The sequence below is a fragment of the Aythya marila genome (assembly GCF_965140915.1).
Source record: "Aythya marila genome assembly, chromosome: 3".
NCBI classification, from domain to species: Eukaryota; Metazoa; Chordata; class Aves; order Anseriformes; family Anatidae; genus Aythya; species Aythya marila.
Genome location: NC_139044.1, coordinates 21,686,393 through 21,713,677, shown reverse-complemented (window position 1 = coordinate 21,713,677; position 27,285 = coordinate 21,686,393). Strand labels below are relative to the sequence as shown.

General features: G+C 36.3%; 1 protein-coding gene across 8 annotated transcripts in view; it reads right to left on the bottom strand.

Moving 5' to 3' along the window:
* Positions 1-383: 383 nt before the first annotated feature.
* MARK1 (microtubule affinity regulating kinase 1) overlaps positions 384-27,285 on the bottom strand; it is a 56,856-nt gene continuing 29,954 nt past the window's right edge. For 2 of the 8 annotated variants that reach the window (XM_082758266.1, XM_082758273.1), the window contains 14 exons: positions 26,879-26,944; positions 25,826-25,896; positions 24,759-24,815; positions 20,824-21,060; positions 20,614-20,733; positions 17,348-17,447; positions 16,655-16,767; positions 15,234-15,408; positions 14,101-14,294; positions 10,816-10,916; positions 8,524-8,685; positions 7,469-7,723; positions 4,615-4,659; positions 384-2,499 (listed from right to left, as the gene is read on the bottom strand). In XM_082758266.1, coding sequence (XP_082614392.1) covers positions 2,145-2,499; positions 4,615-4,659; positions 7,469-7,723; positions 8,524-8,685; positions 10,816-10,916; positions 14,101-14,294; positions 15,234-15,408; positions 16,655-16,767; positions 17,348-17,447; positions 20,614-20,733; positions 20,824-21,060; positions 24,759-24,815; positions 25,826-25,896; positions 26,879-26,944 — 2,051 coding nt within the window. In that variant the 3' untranslated portion in view covers positions 384-2,144. The remainder of the gene's footprint in view (positions 2,500-4,614; positions 4,660-7,468; positions 7,724-8,523; positions 8,686-10,815; positions 10,917-14,100; positions 14,295-15,233; positions 15,409-16,654; positions 16,768-17,347; positions 17,448-20,613; positions 20,734-20,823; positions 21,061-24,758; positions 24,816-25,825; positions 25,897-26,878; positions 26,945-27,285) is intronic. The other 6 variants (XM_082758268.1, XM_082758267.1, XM_082758269.1 and 3 more) reach the window with 6 other exon arrangements.

The following is a 27,285-nucleotide window of genomic DNA, read 5'->3' as shown; positions in this document are numbered from 1 at the left end:
GGACATTTGCGGGTCAACTGAGCAGATACATAAACCCTTCCTGAGACCGACTTCTGATGAATTTCTGGAAAGGCTCCCAGACATCCCTTTCTAAGCAGCAGTAAGCCACTGACATTTTCAGGAGACTGCAGAAGCACAGAACTGAGGCAATGCTAATCCTGAATTACCATGGAGGGTAGGAAGTCTGAGCTCGGTAGGAAGCCCTGAGGCTCGGGCTCACCTCCTCCATCACGTCAGGCACTAATACCATGGAGGGTAGGCAGTCTTCACACTAAAACGCTCGCAGACATAATGCGCACCTGCAATCAGAAACCTTTAGACTACACTGGCTAACTGTAGTAAATATTGCACTTTTATAAAGGGCCAACACCAAGTACTTTAGTATGAGAACTGTTCAAGTAAGTTTTAATAGAGTGCACCAGTGAATCAAGATGACTTGCATTGGATTTTGTTTCAATGAACATCAGATAAAATAAAAAAAGGGGGCTACAGTTCTTTCTTTCCAAACATCACCCTTTTTCTAAGGCAACAATACACGTCCATTTCAGAACATAACTGTTACAGAGGAAAGCTACATCACAGTACAGTATGTAAAGTCCATCTCGGTCAAGAAGCCATTACTGAATGGCACACTTACTACACTTACAGCCTTCTAACTTAGGGTTACAGAGTTTACCACAGTTTTTTTTTAATTTTTATTTTTTAAAGTGACAATTTCTTAATGAACTTTCTATTCTTCACAAGAGTGTGCAGATGGGGCCCATATGTTGATATTACAGTAATTACGACATTAAATAACATTGCACAACCAACCTCTATGGTTAATTCAGTACAAAATAACAAGTATTAAAATGTACCAGTACTAGTGGTTTTACATAGTTTATAATCGTTAATTATGAAGGAAAAAAATGTGTTTTTTTTTTTTTTCTCTTTTCTGTAGGCAAATGCCTAATTACAAAGCTGCACATTACAGGCATAATGATGTGGAATAAATACAAGAAATCTGGTAAAATATTAAACACAAACAGGTTACATGGGAACAAACTGTACAACCACAAAAGCATAAATCAACAATTTATCATTATAAACAATGTATGTTTAGCTGTAAAATATTATGTGGAATTGCATGTACTCTTTGGGGGCACATATTCCAAAAGCCAAGCTAATTCCTGAGGTGGTATTATTAACTTATACAATTGGTCAACATTTCAGATTATCTTGTGCTATTAAACAGTCCCAATATTAATATACTTCCATAAAATGGAATTTATAGTATTCTGAAGGCAGCAAACAAGTGATATTTTACACCATGATATTCAAATGAAATTATTACGGTTCTGCATTTTGGTGCTACATTTGTTAATGGGCCATGGGAGTAAGCACTGTAATTTGCAGACAGAACATCACTTACGCCTGGTTTCTGTTCCCCCAGAGCTCTGAGCTGGCCCAAGGCAAACCAAAGTTTTTAAACTGTAAGTGCCAACACTGTAAACGTTTGTATTTCAACTAAACACTGTCCAATAACAAGGATAAGAGCCAAAGATAAGCAGGAACAGTCTTGTGTAGAACAAAAGCCGATTTATTCATCGACTTTTGGTTCAAATCACGAACAATCTTTAAATAATTAAAAATGGTCATGCTACAGTTGTGAAAACTATTTTTGTGCATTTGACTCAGGACACAAGTTTGTTTTTTTGTTTTCTTTTTTTGTTGTTTTCTTTTTAAAAAAACAAACGCATGATAAAGGTAAGACTTATAAAACCACCAAAAATGTAAATGATAGAGAAGAACTTTTCCAACTCAAAGCATCAAACATACATTTCTGTGCAGAAATCTAGACAACTATACAAGATCTGAATTTAAGCAGTCATCTTTTTATTATACAACTCTATGAACATAAAATGAACAGAATGCTCTATATACTTACCTGTACATGTGAACATAACTTCTTCAGCTACAGTTTTTTAATATAGGTCATACTGGATTTAACTTTACAATTCTGAATAACTATGTATAACCTTATTGCAATAAGGGCAATTTCTACATGGGGAGTTTCACAGGCCAATCACATTAGGCGTAACCAGTACATTCAAAGTGTAGATCATGTATGAATCTTCCCTGATCCCAGAAAATTTAGTTTCTCTTTACAGCTTAAGCTCGTTTGCTATCTTGGATGCAATGTTCTTAAATGCAATAGAAGTCCCAGATATTCTCTTGAAACGAACTCCATTGAGTGACAATCGTGGCAGTTTGCAGACCTCCATCTCCCACTGAACAAGGCTATCTTGTCGTGCATCACCATGAACGCAGAAGAGCAAGAACCTCTCTTTTTGTTCATAATCACAGTTATTAGCATCTAACACTTTCCGAATCTCTCTCATCATATCGTTCGGGTCCATAGAACTAGTGGTCTTCATACTCCACGTGAACCGCAAGGAACGTGGCTTCGAATCTTTGCTATCCTCCTTTTCCCTGTCTTTTGGCTCTCCAGAAACACTCCTGGAAGAAGTGACATATAGAACAGTCAAAAGTGAAAGCAGTACAACAAAGAGAAAGAAGAGAAAAACAGTTCTTGAACAGGGGTTTCTAAACTGCAACTGACACACCACTACACTAGTCACATGCAAGCTAATCCAAAGCATTAAATGGGTACTATTGGAAGAGTTGTGCACCATCTCCTGCACTCAAGTGCAATTTGGCACAGCACTGGGAGCTGCTGCCAGCACTGGTTCAGCTACCAGTGGTGGCACGCGAGCAAATGGCACACACACGAGTTTGGAAACCCCTGCTCTAAAGCATTCTGATGACAACATATGTAATGATAACTGCAGACAAACATTACTCCATACTGCTCCAAAGAAAGTGGAATCTATGTAAAGCATGACTGAAGTTCTGCTGATTTCATGATCTGCAGCATGCCATACACCAACAAAACTGAAGTTGAGGGACACAATCCCGAGGCATAAATCATACTGTAAAAGCAGCAGAGGAAATAACCCCACCCTGCAATTCACAAGTCTTCACTTAATTTCCCCTCACCTTTTTTCACTCTTCCCCCTTTTCTCATTTGTCTATTTTTGACCTCTCTCTGGTTCAGAAACCTTATCATGATGTGCTTTATTTCAACTGATGAAGCAGAATTTTGTGCTTCACCACAAACACACTTTGCTTGTCACCGACTGAGAAACCCAGCCAACAGCTTTTTTTTTTTTTTTTTTTCCACCCCCGCAGAAGGAACAGTGGCTTGTAGACAGTTTTTTAGCTGATAAAATGACTTGGACAAAATTCCAAGTACGTAACTCCCAGTAAGTGTTCTTGCAATAACACTTCCTTACCATTGTAAAAAGTATTTTGAGAAACAGCACTAATTATTTTAGAGTTTCAAGTTATTCTACAGCCAACTATTTCTGTTCTTGTCCCAGGTATTTCAGATGCCTGATACCTCCCCATCCATCACTGGGAAAAGTGAGGGGGGAAAGGTGCTGCTCTCATTTTGTCTATAAGCTGTTGCTATTCAGAGAGGAGCCAAAATAAACATTTTTAATTTAACTTTCATCGTGAACCCCTGAGAACCACATCAACACTATGGGATAGAGCATGATAGGGATAGGATCTCAAACAACTTTTAGCCCAAAACAGACAATGTAGGATGAGAAAAAGTAGAGGAAGCTAGAGAATGAAAGCAAGAACTGAAAGCAACTTCACACTTAATTTCATTTCAACATTTGATTGATCTCTTTTCCCTTTCTATTTCAAGACTATACAGCTAGTAGACTTTAATGTAGGTAAAACATGCTGTGCATTAAATAATGTATCCCATTAACAATCTGCTTTTATTTTTTTAAATAAACATTTACTGGCTCTGTTTTGAAAATTAAGTCAACGACTTTGCGTACTTGACCAGTTTAGAATGCGAACTGCAATGCCTGTTCTTCAGATAGCATAAAAAGAAAAAGGTTACGCACTATGCTAAGCGCACCAAAAATGCAGAATAAAATGCTGAAAGATGGCAAAGGAGCAGATATATTGGAAAATGAGCATATGAAGGAATCACCTACAGATTTGTGTTAGGCAGTTGCCATACAAATTCAATGTTTAGCAATCACCACCCTTTTTTGTCTGAATGTCACTTAGTTTCTCAGTGCAAAGTGGCATTCATTTCTCAGGCACTGTAGGATCTTTACTTCTGGCAACCAGCAGCTTTAGTAATAAACAAAATATGTAACTACAGTAAAAATTTAATATACACATATATACAAACACACACACAAATTATACTATGTTTTCTACTGAAACCAGAAGTAAACACCATGAAATATTTATAAGCCAAAGCATGATTTTAAGTGCCTAAATAATTAGTTTACTCTTACAGGGGGCATTATTATTCAAAAGAATATACTTAAATTAGGTTTAATATTAACGTACTTTGCAAAAAAGCAAGAATGATGGGTAAAGGCCCTCACCAAAACCCCTCCCACCCCAATCCATAACATTTTTAAAATGCAGATTACTTGAGTTCTATTCTATTTTACATCCTGATTTAAAATCTTTAAGAAATCACTTAAAGCTTGATGCAAAAGATCTAGGAGCGAAGTATTAATAGTGGCTCCTCACCTTGAGGTGTCAGTTCTGCCACTGGCTTCGCCTTCACTTGGATCCCTCAAAACAAAGTTAAGGTTGAGATTCAATGATAAAGGTGAAAAATAAAAAGTTAAGAATAACCTACATCTAGTACAATGTTAAATAGCTACTGAACAAAAAAAAAAAAATCAGCATAATAATGTCAAACCTAATACTGTTTAATAGTATTTTTTCACATCTGTAATTTTAATTTCCCTTTATGATACCTTCACCTCTTTCAGCTCTGACACATAATAGTTAAGATTTTAATTTTCCTTTTTTTTTTTTTAAACTTGTGGTAAAATTAACATGTTGTTCTCAACCTACTGCAGACAGAGCAATTGCCACACGTAAGTCCAGCAAGCACGAACAGCAGTCAGCCAGGGTGGTCCAGGGGGGCTCCGCTCTGTACCCTTTTGAGCCAGGCTTTTCAGTCCTGAAAGCACTTAGGTGCATGCCCACGCTTAAATAGACTCACATCATTAAAGATAAGGCATGCCTAAGAGTTTGCAAGACCAAATGTTTGGGGCCCAGTTCAGAAAGGTTACTTCAATATCTGCTCAACTTTAAGCACATCAGCTGTTATACTGATTTCAGTAGGATTACTGGTGAGCTGTAAGTTAAACATATCTTTTCCATCTTGTTGAATTACAGGTTGTACTGTATAAAGGAACTACTTTGTATTGTGCCTTTTTAGTCTGGAGCAGCTTGAAAAACATTCACAGGCTGTACAAGCAACCTAGGTACGCTCCTAATGCTGCAGTGCAAACATTTTGAGAACACAATTATAATTAGCTTATTAATTTAATACCTTCAAAACAAATACCTTAGGAACTAACATCAGAGAAGTATCATTTGTTATAAAACACTGATACAAAATATTTTCAATATCCATTAAACATCCCCATTATGCATTTATTTTACATACTTACCAGAAAACACATTTACATTTGTCAAAAAATAAAGTAAAAAAAATATTTCATGACACTTTCTAATCAAAATATGCTTTAAATCATTATTTCCTAAACAGTACAGATGTTAAAGGCATGCAAGTTACGTGATGCCAACTGAAAGAACAAAACCTCCATGTATGTAATCCCAGACATTGTAAGTCTCAAACAGCAAATTTAAAAACAAAGCAGAATACTGAGGCCTTCACTATAAGCAAACATATTTGTCATTTGACATTTTTAGCAGTAGCACACCAGTAAATTGCATAGAGTTCTATAGAACAGATTGTTTCAATCAAAAAACACAATTTATCGTATGCTAATTTTATGCTAATTTTAAATATGCAGTTTACAATAATATTGCAATGTTGCAGTTTAACGTAATGACTGTGTTAATCCTTCCATCCCTCTTCAAAAAAAAAATTAAGATATTATTCTTCACAAGAAAGCAATGAAGTCTAACATAAAAACCAGCCTCTGCTCATGAAACTGATGAGTTACTTATCAGAAAATACCTTTCTTCATATCTGGAAATCTACAACTGATAACGCAGTTAAGTAACTTTACTGCATCTTTCATAGAACAGACCCTCTCCCAGCAACTATGTGAGTGCTGGAGATACCAACAGTGGAGAATCATAGTTCTGTATCTTCAGGTTTCTGAAACAAGAAAATTATTCACATACTGTTTTTATCTTTTTTTTTTTTTTTGGGGGGGGGGGGGGGGGAGGGGAAGCGTCATCATAGGAGGTATTACTTCAGACGTAATTGACATGATTTCTGCAGACCAGGTTAAGTTACTTTTACAAGGAACATCTCTGCATTCCTAGCTTTTGCTCTTCTTTTTTTCCCTGTGTAACATCACCTTAAGCAATTCATGTTCTTGTACGTATGGATTTGCAACTACAAGCTTAAACTAGCTTTGAATTTATCCTTCTTTTATGCACAAACTAGAGAATTCAGTACATAGCAGTATGATTCTGCAAAGAAAACAGATGCTTCCAAAACACAATTCTGTTGCAAAACTGACAGCAGAGCAGTAAGGACACATCCATGAATAGGCTTAAGAATTATAGGTAAATTGCTGTCACAGGAAAACTGAAAATTAAATCTTCTTTTGGGAAAGCTATTATGACTGCTAAGTGAACAGTCACTTGAAATCAAACAGTGTATTTAGAAATCTTCCCCAGCACCTCTCCTCACATTATTATTACTGTCAGCATCATCACTGGAATGAATGTGGTTCCAGGAGCCTCCACTGCATGTGTCCTTTTTCTTCTTTCAGAATCCTGAACTTAGTTTCGAAGACTTCTTATTGCATCACAATAACATGATATGAGAGGCTGCATGACACTGAAATATTGGTATTTCCAGATATCCAGATTTCTGCCCACTTCTAAGCTTCTCATTTATTCACAGAAATGTAATTCCCTGAAATAATTTGTAAACACTAAATCCCTCTAAGCACAGCAATAAATTCATTGCAAATACAGCCCTTGCAGCAAACTGCACCCAGACTCACTAGTTAATCATTAAAAAGTAAAGCATCATTAACATTAATGACTCATTTTTAAGTCACTGCTTTCAGTATTTAAGTTCATTTCATTTTAACTTAAAAGTAGCATCTTTTATCTATAAAACATGAAGAAAAAAAAACATTTGAGAAGCATTCTCTTGCTCTTTTAATATAAAGGAACAGGAGAATAGCTGGTCAAACATGAATGGTAACTGTAGACACAGAAGTACAAGGCAGGTTCTGGAAGGAACACAAAACAAGCAGTATTCTGACTAAATTTACATTTAATTCAGACTGTTAAACTGGAAATTCTCAATGACTTTGCAAATATGGCCCTAGTTATAGGCTGGGCACTTTTTTTTCTTAGAAATCGAGGTACTAACCTGCGAACAAACTTGGAAGTTATCTTGCTTATTATACCAGTTGATGTCCCTCTTCTAGCATGTGCAAAAGCACCGGTTTCATGTGATGGTGAGGCAGGTGGTCCATTGTAAGTGGCATTACGCCGCTCCCTTAGCTGCTCACCATGGAAAGTGCTTCGACTTGAACTCCCCCGAGGAAAGCGGGTTCGGTCTGGAGTAGTAGTGCTAATACTATGAGCAGACGGGGAAGCAGCAGGCACTCTTTGAGTTGCACTGCTGGGAAAACAGAAGCATAAATAAAGAGAAAGACTATGCTAGAAACCCTCCTACATGACAACCATTTCTCAAAGATAGAAAAAAAAACCTGCTCTCAATTTTTTCCCCTTTTTTCAAAACTGAACCCACTATTGATTGTTAAGATTCATGCTTGGAAAAAAAATCAAGAGAGATTTTCAGTGTAGAATCCACCTATCTCATGTATTGAGAGCAATTAGAAAAGTACACACAAGTAATAGTACAAAGGAGAAAGGTTAAAGTCTTTAGTGAGATTTGAAACTATTTCCCAGCCCTCTTCCTGAAAAACATGTTAATCAAAACCTTTAACATACAAGTATTCCAAAAACTTCAATATTTCTGAAGAAGTAACCAGCTGGCACAAATAAATTTTTAAAGCTATTTGGGCAGTTAATAGCAAGAGCAGCTACATTATGGTGCTTTCAGATAGAAATAAGCTTAGTAATCTCCAAAACCAAATGGTTAACATTTCAGTATTTCATATGAATTTACAGTGGTCTATGTTGTATGGTCCTGTCCAAATTAGCTAAATTTAAAACTAGAAAAGTTTTCCAGGAGCTTCCAGAGGGAGGCAGTCAAGGAACTTCTTTAAATGTACACAAACAGTGTGATGATCAAAATCAGTTTTAAATCATCTGTAACACACCATATTACTTAAGAAACCTACTGTTTCAAAACAGAATGCAACAAGGCAGGTTTAAATTGATTACAAACATATTGGGAGTATATAATGAACTGAGGAACACAATTTTTTAAGCATTAAAGAAATAACAATCTGTTACCTTGGCCGGTAAGCTTCAGTGCCATCTTTGATGGTTGGCAGTGTAACTTTTATAGGATGACCAGAGGCAGACATAGACTTTTGATGTCGAGGCCGTGTTGATACAGACGAAGCTACTGCAGAGCCTGCAGAAGATGTGCTACTTGCAGACATTTCTGTTAGACTTTTATCACAGCAGCAAGGCAGGAGGGCCAGATAAACGAAAGGGGAAAAGAATAGTTAGAGTAAAACCCTATGGAAAGTGATTAGTCATTTTTTTCATTTAAAACATAGCAAGTGCTGTTTAAGTAATCATAAGACAGCGTGACTAAGCTGCCTCCTTCAGCTGTAGTAAAGAATATGGAATTGTGAGTAAACCATTAAATGTTCATCAGTATTGTACACAAGAAAGTGTAAATCAAGCTACTGTGTATGTTAAATTGGGCCTTTTCATTCCTCCCGCAATTAAAGCTTTACACACGTGTTATTTGAAGTGATGAAGAAAGACTATGCCAGCTACATGGAAATAGTCAAAAAATGCTGAAAAAATATCATAAAAGGCTTAAATGGAATCTCTTTTGCCAAGTGAATACCTTATTTTCAGTTAAAACTCAAAAACCTAAAACTCAAAGCATGTTTTACTTGGAATTGCTGTTACATTGTCACTTGGTTCTTTAAAAACACAGTCACTTCCAAGTTTACTTTTCCTCTGGACTTCTGCATGGCGCATTAAGGAAAAGGTGACCTATGGAAGAAATCAACTCACAGCAACCTGCAGCAACCACCCAGCAGCCATGAAAGCAATTCTGAATTATGCACCCCCCCCCCCAACTTGTTTACCAAAAAGTTCCAAATTTTGCATTTTCTGCAAAAATGCAAAAAATTTTCTGCAACTTTCTCAGGAGAGAAAGTTGTTCCCTTTAACTCTGATTAAGTATTCGAAAGTGTCTTTAGCCAAAATGTCTTTAGCCATTAAACAAAGGCATTACATTTGTATGGAGCAATTAAGACACTGTTAGCCTCATGTCCATATTTTTTATCACTTTGCTTTCTGTCATGGTAACACACTCTGGAAAGCTATGCATTTGGAATTATGCGTACCATAATGTTTGGTACTACACTTCTCAAGCAACACAAAAATGTATTATTTCTGAAAGACATCTTCAATACCTTGGAGAATATCAATATGCCACGAAAACGCCTCTGACAACGACAGCACTGGAATTTGCAAAACCCTCTGGTGATCAGTACCAGGGCTGCTGTGCTGGCTATCTTCCAAGAGATGAAAACCCTACAGACAAATGATAACTAAAACCCCCAAACCTACCGTTAAATAAGTATTGTAAGTGAAATAAAATTTTAAAAAGCTGTAAAAGCTCACTCGGGAGCTTACTGGTCTGACTGAAACAAGATCTGAGTATGCTAGTTTAAATCCCCATGAAGAAAGCTGCATTGCCCCCTGGGGCTGCAGAATCCCTCAGGCACAGAAAGGCTCTTCCCAAGTCTCACAGAGCAGCACCTGCAGCTGCCTTCCACAGAGAACAGAACAGGCTACTCTGCTTCAAGCAAAATATTCACCTTCTGCATCAGCTCTTTCCCCCAGCCACTGCTAAACTGAGCTGAACCTTTCACAATAACAGTTCCTTCCATCAGTATTTTTATTTCTGCTTTGCCTAAGTGGCAAGGAAAGGATGAAAGTAGCAGAACTCTTCTGTTATGAATTTTTAAAAACAAAGTCAAATGACTTCAGCCAAACTACAGCTTTGCCTCCATAAACATAAGTGAAGTTGCATGAATAATGTATTAGCAACAACAGTCCCAAAGCTAAACCATATCTGTAGCAAACAAGTAAAGGTTTCAGATTCAGACTATTCTGATGATGGCACAAGATGTTCAGCTACACCAAACAACTGAAACAAAAATTCTTCCTCATTTTTCAAAAAGAACTGAGTATATTCATTCCACTGATGAAAAGAAAAACAACAACAACAAAACAAAACAAAACAAAAAAACCCACAGTGGAAAGCACTGCAGTCTTTTTTTTTTTTTTAAAAAAAAAAAAAAAGCACTTTTTGAGCAATTAAATGGGGAACTGAAAGAGGATCCAAAAAAAAACAAGACAAAGGCAGATCTACACTTACAATTTTAAATTTCATCACAAATCTAGAAGCTGTGGTGGAAGCAAAGATGAAAACACACAGTAAACTTTGTATTTTACACCATGCTTCACACTTGTGTTGATTTATTATATAACCTACTTCTATGCCTTAGTCTGCATATCCCAATTAACAATGCAAGAAAAGTTGAGGAATACCTGTTGTCCTTCCCATTCTGTATTGCAGAATAGCGATCTGAAGAACGTTCACAAACATAAGTGTTCCTTCTTGTCATTCCACTGCCAGAAAATACATTGTTCTAGAAGAAAATTAAGACCAAAATTAAATTACTTTGTTGTCTTCTACTACGTATTATGTTAAAAAAAAATAAATACAAAAACAACAAACCTGAGCCTCCGAAATTAAAACAGAATTTCAGCCACCTCTAATGCTTTCAAATGTACTAATCTGTCAACACAAATCAGTTGCATCAACAGGTATTCCTCCCCACCCCATACCTCATTCACCACCTCCTTACTATGCCATTGAAAGAACACTAAGAGAAAGCATAGTGAAACAAATGTCAACACAACTAAGTTTCTCTGAGTATTACTATCCAATTCCCACATCCTGCACTGCTGAATTATTCCACTCTGCGATCAAGAGCTGAAGCAACTAACTGAAATCCTTGAGAACACGTGCACCTGGCTCTTTTCAAGGCTTTCCTGTGCAAATTAAGTTGCTAACTAGAGCTCTACTCTTATGGTTTGTTGTTACTCTGTCAAAAGGGTTTTCAAGAGAAAAAATAAAATAATATTAATCTATGTCAGTCAACCCTGAAATTATCATGCAGAACACAGAGGAATTTTACTGTAAGAATTTACATAAGATGTGGTAAATGTCTTGTAGTAATGAACAATGATGGGACCTTCTCTCCCTCCACTACTAATTTTAGTTCGTGTGTATTTCATAAAATACCTGCAAACATTCTCCTCCTCCTCCTGTTAATCACAAAATAGCTGCTGAAGACTCGTGTGATTCCAAAATACACTAGTTTTGATAGAACATCAAAAACTGCAAGATCTATTGTGGATTTATGACACCCTCATCAACAGCTTTTCTGCTTTAGTATCTTCCCACAGAGATTCTTGAATAAACTGTTTCAAAGCCATTTCATAAGGAAAATTAACAAAGACAATAAATATTTTTGAAATTGAAGTCAGACTAGAATCATAGACTAATATGACTGTTAATATGACTGAAGGTGATAAATATGTTGAGAAAGCTTGCCTTCCCTACACTATACTACCCTCAAAGCTGCACACAAAAGAGTACAGATTTTCCATGTTATAATAACTATATGTTAACTTTAAGCATTTTTCAAAGAATAAAATAACTTCTTTCTGTGTAAGCTGCTCAACCGTAACTACTGTTGCAAAATCAAACATCTTTATTCCTTAATCTTGCCCATCACAAAGCTTAGCACAAAGCCCTCAAAATAGTAATAGATGTAAATTATACTAATATAAATTTCGGTATTTGTAAGAAAATCAATTTCTCAATCTTCATAGCAAAGATATTCTATTTAACCAGATCTCACAAAGGAGAGAAATGCTTTTGACATACCAAGTTGTAACAAACATGACTAATAAGCTTTGGGGCAATATAGTTTTGGGAAAGTTCAGATATGAAATCTAAACTTAGAAGATGCAAAATTTCTGCACGCAATCTATGCAGCCTTTATGTCAAAGGCTCTGTGCAGGAAAAAAATGGTAAAAATTTGTAAAAAAATACTTAAAGCATCTCTGGATGCACTGAATACAAAGCCTGCAGGATATCAAATGAACTTCAGTATTTGTTTTGTTTAAAGAGAATCCTAGTAGAAATGCGTATGATCTTCACAGAATATCCAAGATAGAAGACAGCAAGTACAATCCCAAAGGTAATGAGAATTCCTGCTTCCTGCCTACTGTACTAAAAGGTGGCCAAAACTTTTGTATTTAGTAGAACTTGTCTTAAATAGCAAAAGCTGTACTTCAATCTTACTTAACATTATAGCCCGTGCATCCTTTTTTTTTTTTGAACATGAATACCTGCTCCTATGCAGCATTTCATCATTTGCGTTCCAAACACTTATAATACTATGTATGAACTTCCAAAAGACAAAGTAAATGCTTTCACATTAGGAGAGAGAGACTCTCCTACTTAGAACAAAGATGTCTAAGGCAACTATATGACAGTGGTTTATGAAACAACACACGATATGATAAATTCTGAATTAGCAAATTGATCATTTCCTAATAAAAGTATAAAGAAAAGAACAAGACATCAGAGCAGCCGCACCAAAAGGAATCTAGGGGTTCTGGTTGACAGCAAGTTGAATATGAGCGAGCAGTGTGCCCTGGCAGCCAAAAGGGCCAGGTGTACCGTGGGGTGCATCAGACACAGCATTGCTGGTCGGTCAGGGGCAGGGATTGTCCTGCTCGGCTCTGCACTGGTGCAGCCTCACCACAAGTACTGTGTGCAGTTTTGGGTGCCACAATAGATAAGGAGGACATAAAACTATTAGACCATGTCCAAAGGACGGCTACAAAGATGGTGAAGGGTCAGGAGGGGAAGATGTACGAGGAGCAGCTGATGTCCCTGGGTTTGCTCAGCCCAGAGCAGAGCAGGCTGAGAGGAGGCCTCAAGGCCCTCACGAGGGGAGTGGAAGGGCAGGCGCTGAGCTCTGCTCTCTGGGGACAGCGACAGGACCCGAGGGGACGGCATGGAGCTGGGACAGGGGAGGGTCAGGCTGGGGGTTAGGGAAAGGGTCTGCACCCAGAGGGTGGTCGGGCACTGGGACAGACTCCCGAGAAAAGCGGCACCAAGCCTGCTGGAGTTCAAGAAGCGTTTGGACAACGCTCTCATATATTTGGTTTAATGTAGTCCTGCGTGGAGCCAGACGTTGCATGTGATGATCCTTCTGGGTCCCTTCTATTTTGGGATATTCTATGATTCTATGACATCAGCAGGCACACAAATAAGGGAACAAATGCGTTGTTCCCCCTCACCTCATCTCATTTCTGAAGTCCAAAATAAAGTGGTTTCACAAAGACAAACAGGCATATTATTAGAAAAGATCATTCAGATGAAATCTCCAATTCAGAAAGTCCCTTCCTTGTGGATAACACAAGCATTAGAAACCAGGGACACTCAATATTGGCTCTGATCTTACATTATTTTCCTAAATATTCACAGTTTGTCTTGACAGACCTTCATTTTACCCAAATCCAGACGTTCTCATGCTTACTGTTATGTTAGCATTACAAAAAGTTGCAGGGGGGAAGGGAAAGGTTTATTTTAAGACACATTCACTGTAGCCTACTTCTGTCTGCCAGAAGTTACCAGAAATAGGCTTAGTAGCTTATTCAGTAACCATTATGTCTATAGTAACATTATGCTGCAGATTCTGTTTAAATAGAGAAAAATAAACACAACAAACCAAACGTGCACACACTCACACTGGGAACCGTGGTTGATTTCTTTCTTTCTGGACCCACAAGTGGACTTGCAGCCATCTCTCCTTTGGATCCCACTGTAGTGCTGCTAAGTTTGCGTGACACATCTTTGTCCCAGTCTTCTTTCTGTTCACTTTCCACACTGTTTGCCTGAGCCCTTTTTGTGTATGACACAGCAGGAGGAATTGATGGACCAACTGCCAAAGAAAAACAATATTAATAATACCTAAAAATAATCTCTTGCCCAAAATAGTTGTTTTTTTTTTTTTTTTTTTGATTCAGTCTAAATATAATCCCCTATCTGAACAACCATGACTGTAAACTCAGAACATATGCCAACCTATTAGACTGAGCTTTGACAGTCTAAGTTCTTTTTATCCACTCTCTACATTACTGATGTGCAGTTCAGAATTAGTTCACATTTCATATCAATATGTAAAACTTAGAATAGTTTTAATTCTCAACCTTAAACCAATGCAATTCCTGCAGTATCATTTTTAAAGAGAAATCAGAGGAAATTGATTTTGCATTAGTACTTTCACATCAGCTGATGATCTCTTCCACAATATTGGTTATTTTACTTTTTTTTTTTTTTTTTTTTAAATGCCACACTAACGCAGAGGGAAAATACTGGAAAAATTAGAACAATATAAATTAGGCAAAAAGAAGGGCCAAACAATTTTAAAATGTTTCTAGTATCTGACAGTTCTCTCTATGAGAAAGAAAATTTTCATTTAATGTTTTATATATAATGCACTCACTTTTGATGTAACCACTTTCATCTGAAAATGCTTCCTGAACACTTGGTCAAATTGTTGTCTTGAGTAACAAACAAACTCCAAATGTACTGCTAAACATAGTGGTTTTCAAGTTTGAGTTGGTTCAGATCAGTATTTTGCCACTACCTACTAAACAGGAAACATCCTCAAACTCTTATTTAGTGAGTCAACCGAATTACAAATCCAAAAAAACTAAATCCATAAATTACATTGACCTAGATTTACCATAGAAACGTTCATACAGATAAAAGCATCACAGCGGAGCATGACAAGAAGACAACAAATGCACAGAGTGGTGGACCTGCCAGGTTCACAAAACACTGCACATTCAGACTTAAATTGTGTATGTTACTTTACTTGTTGGAATGTCATCCCCACCATGATCACTGAACCGCCGTTGTTTCTGATTAGTCGATATGCTCCGTTGGACCTTCAAGTGAGCAGGAGACTGCACAGAACTGTTGTTGAGGTCACTGCTGGGACGAGACCTTTGACCCAAGTTGCTGCTGGAGAGGGAATCACCTCCTTCAAACTACGACAAAAACATTTTTTCAAAGCATAAACAGAATTCATTGTTACCAGTACTTTTACAGCATAATAAGTTGAAGAGTTCCAATCAAAAATGCTATCTTTTAAATTTAAAATTGTATTTGGAGTTCAGCTTTCTTCAAGATGAATTTCATCACTTCAGTGTTTTGTGTATTTTAGAAAACGTATCTAAAGCTAAGTTAATAAATGGTCTAAATAAATAATTAGAAGAATCTTGACAGTAGCAAAAGTTGTGTTGCTTCAAAACTTAAGCCAAAGTATTGCTCTCCCTGCCCTCCCCCCCCACTTTTTTTTTTTAATAAGTTCAAAGAGAATTTGTAGGACTGAGTCACAGCGTCTAAAAAAGCCAGTATTATCGATCCAGGGATTCTTTATAGCCTTTGAAATGTCTTTATAAGGTACATAACTCAGGTGCTGGTTTGATGATACCTAAGAAGTATAAATTGTAAGAGCAGTGGAAAAGAAATCTCTTCTTCCACGCAGTTAAAGTTAAAATCATTTTAGACCTATTCTCCCCATGCTCTGCTATCACAAGGGAATTCCGGTTCACAGATGTTGTGGGAAAAACGTACTCATATCATAACTACACTATCTTAGAAATGAAGGAAGGTCAATGAAGCAGCAGAAAGAAAAATCCTTCAAAAAAAAGAAACCCTTGGTCTCAGCTTGGATTCCTTGAATATACCTGTGGTCCAAAAAGATCTGCAGATACCTCTAGTTCCAAAAAGCCAAATGATTTTCTATCGCTTATGTATTAATTGCTATAATGAAATTATATACTGTTGCAATATATATATATATATATATATATAAAAAAGTGAGAAAGGATGAGTACATTTCTGAGAAAAAAGGATGACACAACTTAGAAAAATAAGTGATTTAGTCATATTCTTAACTATTTCAGATTTTAACTGTAAATTATGACATAACAGGAAGGCTCAGCACTTAAAAGTCACACCACTCCAGATTAACAGCTAACTTCCTTAAAAAGCAGTTCAACATGTTTAAAAGCAAATGCCAAGATACTATGTTCAGACTATTCCTTCAGATGGGAACTAACTAGATATCCAAGAGGATATTAAAAACAAGGTAAACAAATTACTGAAGTTACCAATTCCAAATTACTATTTTTATATATATTTTTCCACAATAGTTGATGAAATAATTGACAATCAGAATATTCAAACCAGACATATTTTAAGGCTAAGATGCAAAATGCAAGCACTTACTTCAGGTGGTTTTCTACCCAGAAGCAAGTAAGTAGCCATGACTTCATCGTACTTTTGATTTACTAAAGATTCATGGATTTCTTCTCTTGAAAAACCCATAGTGACCATAATGTCTAGAAAGAGAGTTAGGGACATTAGCAGAATTATGCATTTGGGATTACATTTCAGTTTTAAGAACATTAAAAATAAACAAACAGTAAATCAACAAACTTATGACGTAAAAGGTAACTAAAATTCAAATCATTGAGCATCTTTGCTGTGCAAAATCAAAAAAGTTACAACTCCTTGTTTTTTGTTTTTTTTTTCTGCTTCTTGAAAAATCTCAACATTATTAAATGTAATTCAACAAATAAAGCACTGGCAAATAGAAACCATGACAGCTATAGTGCCAAAGTATCTTTCTCTGACCATGGCAGATAAAAAATTGTTGCCCTCATAAAAAAGCCTGTTTGCTTTTGCCTTTTGAATTCTGTAATCTTATTTGTTCTTTCCTGAGCATATAAATTCATGTCAGCTCAGTCACAAGACTAGCTATAAGGAAGGCGTTATAATAAAGTTTCTCATTTAAATAAAAAGAAAACATATTACTTGTATGATGAGCTTGTATCTGAAATTCTGTATAAGAATTTAGCTTGACTTACAAGATAAAATTGCCTATGTAAGCCATGCATAACATCCTTGATGAAGTCTTACCTATTCTCTTGGTGTCATTGAAGTCTGGTTCAGGCTCAGTATATGGCTTTAACTCTTCTTCTTCGTGGCCAACATTCATCCACCGATCCTTCATAATTTGCTAAGTAAAGAAATAAGCATCGGTTCAATATGCCATTTACTGTACCCAATTAAAACTGTGCTAGACAATGAGAAATAAGATAACTTGAAATTCATAATAATTTGAGTGCTGCTCTTTCCCTCCCACCTTTTCCCCCTTAACATCTTACAGTCTCTCCTTTGATCTTTCACATTCTTTTTTTTTTTTTTTCCCCATTAATTCATTCTCTATACTGTTTGTTTACCATTTAAAACAGAAGCAACCAGCTGAAACATCAGAAAAAAACGATGAGAAGACTGCACTTCCAACAAACACAAGTCTTTCATTTTGTTCATTTCACTTCCATTGGTCCCTTAATCTTGCCTAGTTTAGAGACTGACACACTTATGCCCTAATCGTGGTTAAGGCCTCTGGACATTACTACAATAAAAACTATATCACAATAAATAATTTCTTCAAGTAATAACAAAGTGAGATTTTGAGATTTTAGAAACTAAGGACTATTTCAGAAGCACGCCTACGCTTCCCAGAGTCATTCATTTCAAGACCCTGATCCCAACTGCTCGTGTTTTTCTTATGCATCTTCTCACTGCACTTGAACTAAAGACTTTCACAGTTCAGCCTGTGGGGAAAATGCCTCTTAACTCTCTCTGTGCCACGCAGATATTTACTTTAAAAATTTCTCCTGCATTCCTTGGAAAATTTCCTACTGTGGCCTGGACCTTTTGTATGCCTGCAACATTGAGCAGCTGGAACATCTAACCACCACTACAATTTCTCCTTAAGAACATATTCATCTTTTTTTTTTTTTCTTAAAAAAAAAAAAAAAAAAACACACAGCTAAAAACAATTTTCCTCCTACAGCAACAGGCATACATGTCTCTTCAGGGACGGATGCTAATATCACTCACCAGACTGACAGAAGAGAGAAACAAGTGCCAACAAGTCAAGTTTCCCACAGGCTCCAAATATGCCTCGCAAACACCGAATTAAGTTATCTCTCACAAAGAGAGAAAGACTCAATTTTCCACTGATATAACCAAATTCTTTGTATGCAGTGCTGCTGCCAAATTACAGACCCAAATAGCTGTATCCTTACAAGTACAATACAAAACTTTGTACTGGAGCCAGTTAGCGTTTTGCTTACAAGATGACAAAGATTTGTTCAAAGTTCTGCCACAGAACTGATTTGGGGGCTTTTGAGGGGGCCAGAGGGAAGGGACTGTGAATGTTTATTGCTATATTGCATTTCTGGTACATATATCACGAGCTTACTTGACAATAGATTCTGTTATTTACTTGTAGCCTTGTGGCAACATGATAAGCTCCCAGAGTAATACTACACGATTGGCAATTTTTATTTGTTTTTAAATACTGTTAATTAAATCTAGAGTGAAGCACAATGGGATTTTTGGATGACAAATCACACTGCTCAAATCCTACTTCCTTTTCTTCATCCTTCTTGAGTAGGCAAACCCAGCAATTCCCATTTACTGTATTTCATGTCTCAGGTATATGGTTCTACAGTTCAGTGTAAGCTACTCTAGGTTTACATTTCTTAAACATTATCTTCTTGCTATCTTCTGTCTTTGAAACACAAGATTTCACAGACATTCCGAGTTATTGTGCAACTGTTCAAACAGGTTCTTACAAGCAAGCATTTGGAAATTACACAAATGATCCCATTCTGGGATCAATATTACATCTATGTAAGTTCAACTTGGCTTCTAGTTAGCTGATTACAGAACAGCAGCCTTGGTCAGGGTATTTAAAGATCTGACTATCATCAAACCAAACCGTATTCCATCCAACTAGATGTTATTGATGAAGATTTCCTTGACTTTCAAGGCTAATAAAAATCTTGCCTGTTCTATCTCAAAAGTTTCAAATAAATATATATAATACATTCTATGTATTTTTAAAAGTGCTTATACAGAAGGAATAACCATTTCTTTCTAAACCATGTACCATAGCTTTCTACTTTAACAAATGTGAGTTCATGAGCACTCATTTAAAACAAGTTTGTGATATCTCTTTCCCTTGCATTAGTGTACTGACAATTATCATCACTACTTCCAGTGCTGACTCAAGATACCCTTGAGCCACATAATATTTACTTACTCTCTTCCATACAATCTGACAACTATAGTTTCATGTAAGGCTGCTGTGTAACACCTCTCTCCAGGGATAAAAGGGAAATTTAAAAGAATTGGAAGACACCATAGTATCCAGAATGAACGTGAAATTAGAGCCGAAGAAAAACAGCTGAAAGTCCAGAGAAGTTTGAGAAAAAGAAAATTTCTTTCCTAAAACTGAAAAACAACATGGGGAAAAAAAATAAAATATTTCACCATCTTGCAGTGATCTAACTCTTATCACTCTTTCCTCTAGACGGTAATAAGTACAGCATAATTAATAAATATCCATCAAACACACGTCATAACTCTACTCTCTTCAATACAGATTATTTTCAATTTAAAACTATTTATATCAAGTCACAAAAGAGTTGTCAGCTTCAAAGTTGCATGCAGACAGAGCTCAGTAAATGCATGCTTCCTTGAACAGGTAGGTAGCATCCATGCCAGGAAGCAGAAGTCACACCAAAACAAATATAAAGCTGCTTAAATGGGATTTAATCTCTGGAACACTATCCACTGCTGCACAACTGTACTCAGAAAGAAGAAACAAAGGTCACTGGTGATTAACTCATGCAAATACTATTTTAAAAGCATTCTGTTTATCTCCTGCTCTACTTTCATCTCTATGGTAAGTAGGTGTTATTCTCAGAAATGCTTATGGTACAGCTGGGTGCTATTTTTCTGTTTCTGAAAAACTCCTCAAAGATAAAGATATTTACAATCTTGTCCTGTTTTCCCCACATTTCGAGTCTATTATCTGATCCAAACAAGCGTGAGCACTTTGCGCTTTGAAACACTCTGAAATGACAGTCTTTAGTCAGCTGCAATAAAGATACCTTAATTGACACCTTTATATTCAAGCTGCATTGTTTCTGGGATGTTTCCTAAGTTTTGTGTTTGTTTGTTTGTTTTGTTAACACAAATAAAACTTTCAGCCCTTAAAACAGGAAATACCGATCATGAGTAAATATAGAAACATTAAGCAATTACTGCATTTTGCTCATTATTAAATTTCAAAACCTTTTTTTCTTAAAGACGAAATTACTTACTTCCAAGCTGCCTCGTTTTATTGGATTCAGTACTAGTAGCTTCTTAAGTAGATTTTCACAGTCTGTGGACATATAGAACGGAATACGGTACTTCCCCCTCAGTACTCGCTCCCTCAATTCCTGTAAAATAAAGTTTTAAAAGATGAACTTATAAACGATATTGAAGATTTTAAAGACAATAAAAGTCAAGATTTCATATTGTAACCCTACCTTTAGGTTCTGACCATCAAACGGCAATGATCCGCTTACTAGTGTGTACAAAATCACCCCAAGGCTCCATACGTCCACTTCAGGACCATCGTATTTCTTTCCTTGGAAAAGTTCAGGAGCAGCATAAGGCGGGCTTCCACAAAATGTGTCCAGTTTATTACCAACTGTAAATTCATTACTAAAACCAAAGTCTGCAATCTTAATGTTCATATCTGCATCAAGTAGAAGGTTTTCTGCCTAAAAGGAAAATGAAAGAGGAAAAGGACAAGCTATGTATAAGATCAATACACTACAGTACATCATTTAATCAATAAATGCAAAAGTGTTTCATTTTCTGTATCTTTCCTGCAGAAAGAAAGGAACTAATCCTCCTTAATACACGGCTAAGACTGAAAATTGACTATATTTACCCAGGAAAATAGAACTGTTCAGTTTAAGACTGAAGCATCTAGACATCTCAGAACAGCAATTTCAGCTTTTGAAAGGTTCATGCCAACTTCTGACACCAAGAAGCATGTACTAAATTTCAGATCTCTTCCATTTTGGTGGGATAAATGATAAAAGGCATTTAAAAGAAGATCTCTTCTGCTTGCAAGATGAAACACTTCACACCACATGCCTTAACTTAGCATCCTGTGCCAAAAAAATTCTCCCTCCTTTATTGCTAGCATTTGCTTTAGCAATAACATCACCAAGGTATTTAATACTCTATTACATTGCATATGAAAAATGCATGTATTATACATCTCGTCATATTAATGGCTATTCAGCAACCACCATGTGCATGGAATGCATCACATATACATCTATGCAATCACTCAAGAACCTGGACAATCAGTGAACCGCATCTTATACTTAACATCAGAAGATAAAAAAGAGCGTGGTTAGAGACGTACTAATACTTTACTGGAAAAGAATAAAGTGCATTTCTTAAGATACAAGAATGCAACGTGCACAGCAGAACTGGATAATGTTTGTTCATCTAACTGTATCCAGGCTCCTGACGTGTCCAGGCTCCAGATGTACATATCAACAGCACAATTACTTCTCAGTAACTGAGAAGTGCAAGAATCCTTCTCTTTCAATAGGAGGACAGACATTAGCCAAAGTGCAGGATTCTCTTAATTGGCAAACATCAGCTTTATAGCAAACACGGAAGTCTCTCATTGGATATTGTGTTCAGAGTTGAGCCCTCTTTGAAACAGATGGAAAACTGTTCTTTCATTCTACTCAGAGAAGGGAAAAACAAACAAACAAAACAAAGACAAGAAAACAAATTCCGCAAATATCTTAGTTTAGGATCACTGAAGCAGCAGACAATTTGTTGCTTACTTTACTAAAAATAAAAAGGAAAGGAGAATCAACAACCAGCATATCAAGCCAGTAGACATGAAACAGAACAAGTTATATTTTATTCCTGTAAAAGGTTAAATTCCAACCAACTTTCCTAAAAAATATTTTATTTTCCCAATTCATGACCTGTAATCTCAGCTGGTTCCAGCTGATATGCCTGCAGACAGACCCACAGAGCTATTTTCCAGATTTGACAGCCTTCTACATTACTGCACAAAGACTTCATTTTCCTTGTGGTGAAAACATTACTGTCAGTGCAGCTGCTCTGCGATTACAATAGCCCTCCTAGTTCAACAGTAGTCTGTTACTCAAACACCCTGCACTTTTAGGTTTCTTTCTTAAACAAAAACATCAAAAACAACCAGCCAAAAAGAACCCTTATTAATAGGCCAAATAACAAGACTATGCTCTTGTTGGTTACATGTTCAGAGCAAAAGCGTTAACACAGAAAGGGCACAATAAGCTTTGTCCGTCACAGTACGAGCAAAGCTGGGTTCATTTATAGCACTTTCTACGCAAGCTGTTTAGGATCACTGAAACAAATTGAAGGGAGACAGGTTAAGTAGCAAGGGGCCTTGCACTCCTCTTCTGCCGGAATAGGCTGGACAAAATTGCAGATTTTCTTATGCTTCTTCCCACTTTAGTCTGAAGTAACTTACATTTATTAGAGTTTACCCCTTCTCTTATAAAAACGAAAAAAAAAGCTTATCAAATCTCCAGCATGGTACTAGACCTCAGTCATGACGGTGCTAATGAAGTAAACTGGTCAATCATGCTTGTAACTTGGAGAAAAGCAACAGAAGCAGATAACTTTAAAGTTGCCTCCTCCTTCTCTCCAGCTCTATGCAAAGAGTTTTAAGTGAGACAGAGATGACACACAATGTTTGGAAAGGAGAGAGGAAGTGAGAGCACATCCTCAAAACCATACGTATAGTTCTTTTACTCTGGATAATGTATTTTCCGTTGGCTAGGCTGACTAGCTCTTAATCACACCTAGCGCTGAACTTTTCAAATGAGTCTAGCATAACTCCATCCAAGAGAAAGTGGAGAGAGGAAAGCAAACAAAGAAATTATTTTGGAGCCTGCCTGCCTGCTCTGCAACAAGGAAGAAGACCAGCAGCAGGGCACTTAGGACAGATGGTAAACGGGATATCATGTGAATACTGCAGAGCAGTTTTCTATAGTCTTGTGAGCTCTGCAGAGAAGCGTATGCGTGCTGTGCAACTAAGAAATGAATGAAGAGTGGAAGCTGTAACGGGCTCTATGAGAAAGAGCAAGATGCAGGATGCTAAATAAATGCAGCAAGAGTTAATTACATAGCTGGGCAGAACAAACAAGTGCCACATAAGGGCGAGGAGATGGCCGGTTCCTCCCTCCTACCCACAGTCACAAGTAGTAAGAGATCGCCAGCGAAAAGGGGCTTCTTCAGCTCAACCAACACATCTCCAAGTACAGTCTTCTAGAAAGCCCAAAAGCAATGGTGGCAGCAAGCTCCAGAGAGCTGACAAAATATTTGCAGATGCTAAACCCCCATGCAAGAAGAGTACTTTTTTTTTTTAATTAATTAAAAACTTTGATGTTTTTTAATTAATTAAAAAAAAACAAAAAAAAAAAAACCTCTTTTAATAAGATCCATCCCTTTCCTTCCATTCTCACTTAGAAGCACTGGCCATTCAATAGTACCTCCAATGCCACATACTAACAGTCCCAGGAAAGGAGGACTCAGCAGAAAGCGATGCATTACCCAGCACCATATGCACATGCAGAAGAAGACAACTCAACAAGAGATTTGTAAGAAAGAGGTTGAAAGCATGCTGCAGTGTACTGTAAGGAATTTAGAGAAAATACACTGGTGAAATAAAAACTTAGGAATAACTCAAGCTCAGCTTTTCACAAATATTTAGATTTATTAGCAAAAACAAACAAAAAAACAAAAACCAACTATACCAGTGTTTTCTTTTTAAACACAGAGTCATTAAAGCAAGAGTACAAACAAACTTTTAAATGGGCGAAGATCTTGTGTCCAAGTCCTATCATATCTAAGTTTGGCATGAAGACAACTTCAGACTAAAGGCTTAGGTTGCACATGCAGTAGCAGTAATTTTGGTTTACCTTCAATTTATTTTTTGGCCTGAATTAAGCAATAAAGTATAAACCAGAAGTTCAAATTGATTTTGATTAAAAACCTAATATATTTCTTATTAATCACTAAGAAATGTATGGTCTACATATCTTGCGATATATTTTTTAATTGAAAATATTTTAATTAAGTGGTGTTGACTGCTGTCATTGAAATTCTGCAGCTTCAATGTGTAGATATCTACGCCAGCAGGTATAATACTTTAGAGAACACGTTTTTCTCCTAGAGCCAAAACTGGGATGAAAGTAACACATGTTCTATTCTTGTATTGCCTGTTTCAGCAGGCAAACTACATTACATTTGTGCTTTAGAAAATCAGGAATAAAACACAAACAAGCGATAGAACATTCACATGTTCAGAGTCTATGGCAAGGAGAAGCATATAGGATGAAATTAAGTCTACACTGTCAATCAGTAAAACTAAGAATGAATAACAGCCTACCTTAAGATCACGATGAACTATGCATTTCTGATGACAGTACTGCACAGCAGATACAATCTGAAACAAGATGATCAGTGAAATATTTTAGCTCAACCTCAGCATCAGTTTTTAAGTATCAGCAAGTAATTTTAGCTCCCGATATGATTCAGCAAAACATAATAAAGTTAATACATAAAGTTTCTTTACAGTTCAAATATAAAGACTAGAAAATCCCTAAGAGCAGCTCATCTTGTTATTAAAAAGTTCCATATATACTCCTCAAAGTAACAAGAAAAACATCTATTTTAAACGCTGATCACACCATACCAATAGCTATAAAGGGAAATCAAAATTCTCTTTTCTGAAATACGAGAGATGTATATTCCACCTTACATTTTGTACTCCAAAATAGCAGCATACCTGTGCATTAAACTGTTAGCAAAATAGTTTGTTACACATTTTCATACATATCTTTTGCATACATATATGTGTACATATATATATATTTACACATGTATAATATAAACAAGTCTGAAACAGCAAGTTAAAAGCAGGTTCTTTACATGTAAACCATATACGTTAATTCTGAAAAATACCAAATTTTGTTTGTTTCTTTCTTAAAGCTTTTCACAAAAAGTGTTTTAATCACTAAAAACAGTTCAAGAAAAAAGATTAGGATGAGAACGTTTGGAAGTAAGAATCTAAAACCTTGTTATGGAATATCTGTCATACAAAACAATGTGACATAATACAGCAATATACGTGCAATAATATCAACACCTCTAGATAAAGTGTCTGTTAAATACTAAAATATTCAGAAAAGAATTAAAGCCTCAAATGAGTCACAATAAAAGATGTGGCTCCTAGGAACATCCACTAAAAAGAATGTAAAACAGTCTATTACTATTTTTAGATACTACGTAGGAAGCAGATATTTTTTCTCTTCAGGGATTTTTTCCACTCCAGCTTTAATAAACATTACCACAACAATGAACTTCTCTTTAAGCAAAAGAAGTACGCACACACTCATGTCTATCTAAAAATACCATAAATAGAAACAAAAGAAAGAGTGAATGTTAATTTCATACCTGCCTGAATTTTGCACGAGCCTCTTTCTCTTTCATTCTTCCATGTGCAACTAAGTAGTCAAACACTTCTCCTAAACATGAGAAGGACAAAACATCAGTTCTAGTGCTCAGGTTTTATTTTTGACTGTCAAGCACAATCAAGCAATGCTTGAAAACAAACCCTTCCCTTTTCCAGAGAGGAGAGAAATGGAAGCAGCCAGGAAAAAAATCCTTTTTACTGTTTGCATTCATTTGCTTTTTTCACACATGTATGAGTCAAGAAATACAAAAATTGAAAATTTCATACTAAAACTTCCTCAACTTTTCAAAATTAATTTATTTTAAAAACACTGCAAAACATAAAAAAGTGATCATGAAAAATATTTGTCAGATATAAAATAATCCAGGAAACAAATCACTTCTTATATATCAGATTTGTTTCACCTGTCTCTAGCCATCTCACTTCACAGTGTACATATTACTTCCTTTTTTTCTTCCTCATTGTTCTCTTTCCAATAAAGCTGCTCAAATTCCTTTCAGATCCTCATCTTTGCACTATGTGACCAACACAGCTTTTCCTAACGTCACTAGTCTTGTGCTGGACTCCCTCCGCACATTCAAACAATTCCCATTCAGATGATAAGCAGCTTCCCAAGCATGCACCCACTGTCCATAATGCTATCTATGATCCCTTTCTCTCGTTCCTTATTTCCATCCCCTGGACCTGCCTCTCCAAATGCTTTAGCATGCATTTTCAAGGTAAAATGAGGACTACTGCTTGCCTAAATATAGCACATCAGTACCAAGTCAAGTTTTCACCCAGAATAGGCACCAAGTTTTCTGCAGTAAACCTCAGATCAGTAACTACCCTTAAGCACAAAACTAACAGGCTGCTTTACAGAACATTATGCAAGCAAAAAAGATTTTGCCCTGGGAGGTCTGCTAGGATCGTTGTGAAGGGCAAACTGGAATAGCCCATTAATCATAAAATCCTTAAATTGTTCCTAGGCATGCAACCGGCATGGCTTTCTGTATTTCAGTTTATCCTTAAAGCAGAATTAAGAATCCACTTACCCCCACTGGCATATTCCATTACCAAATACAATGTCTTTTCTGTTTCAATAACTTCAAATAATTTTACTGCAAGAAAAATGAATGAGAGAGAGATTGCAGCAGGGAGTAAACGCACAATGCAAACAAACAAAAAAGCCTTATTCATGAAGTGAGTATAATTTATTGCCAGTGAGAACACTGCACTATAAGAAAACTTTATAACCTTTAGGTTAGCATTCTTTTGAGGGAAAAAAAAAAAAAAAAAAAGCAAAATTAATTTCAGGGTTGATAATAAAGCATATTAATTTACAATTTCCTCAGAAGTTTATGCACACTATACAAACAAGTTCATGCTGGAATTAGTGTTTAATTTGACAGACTTCTGCAAGATCATACAAGCCTTCTCTGTTCCACTAGTAAACTGCTCC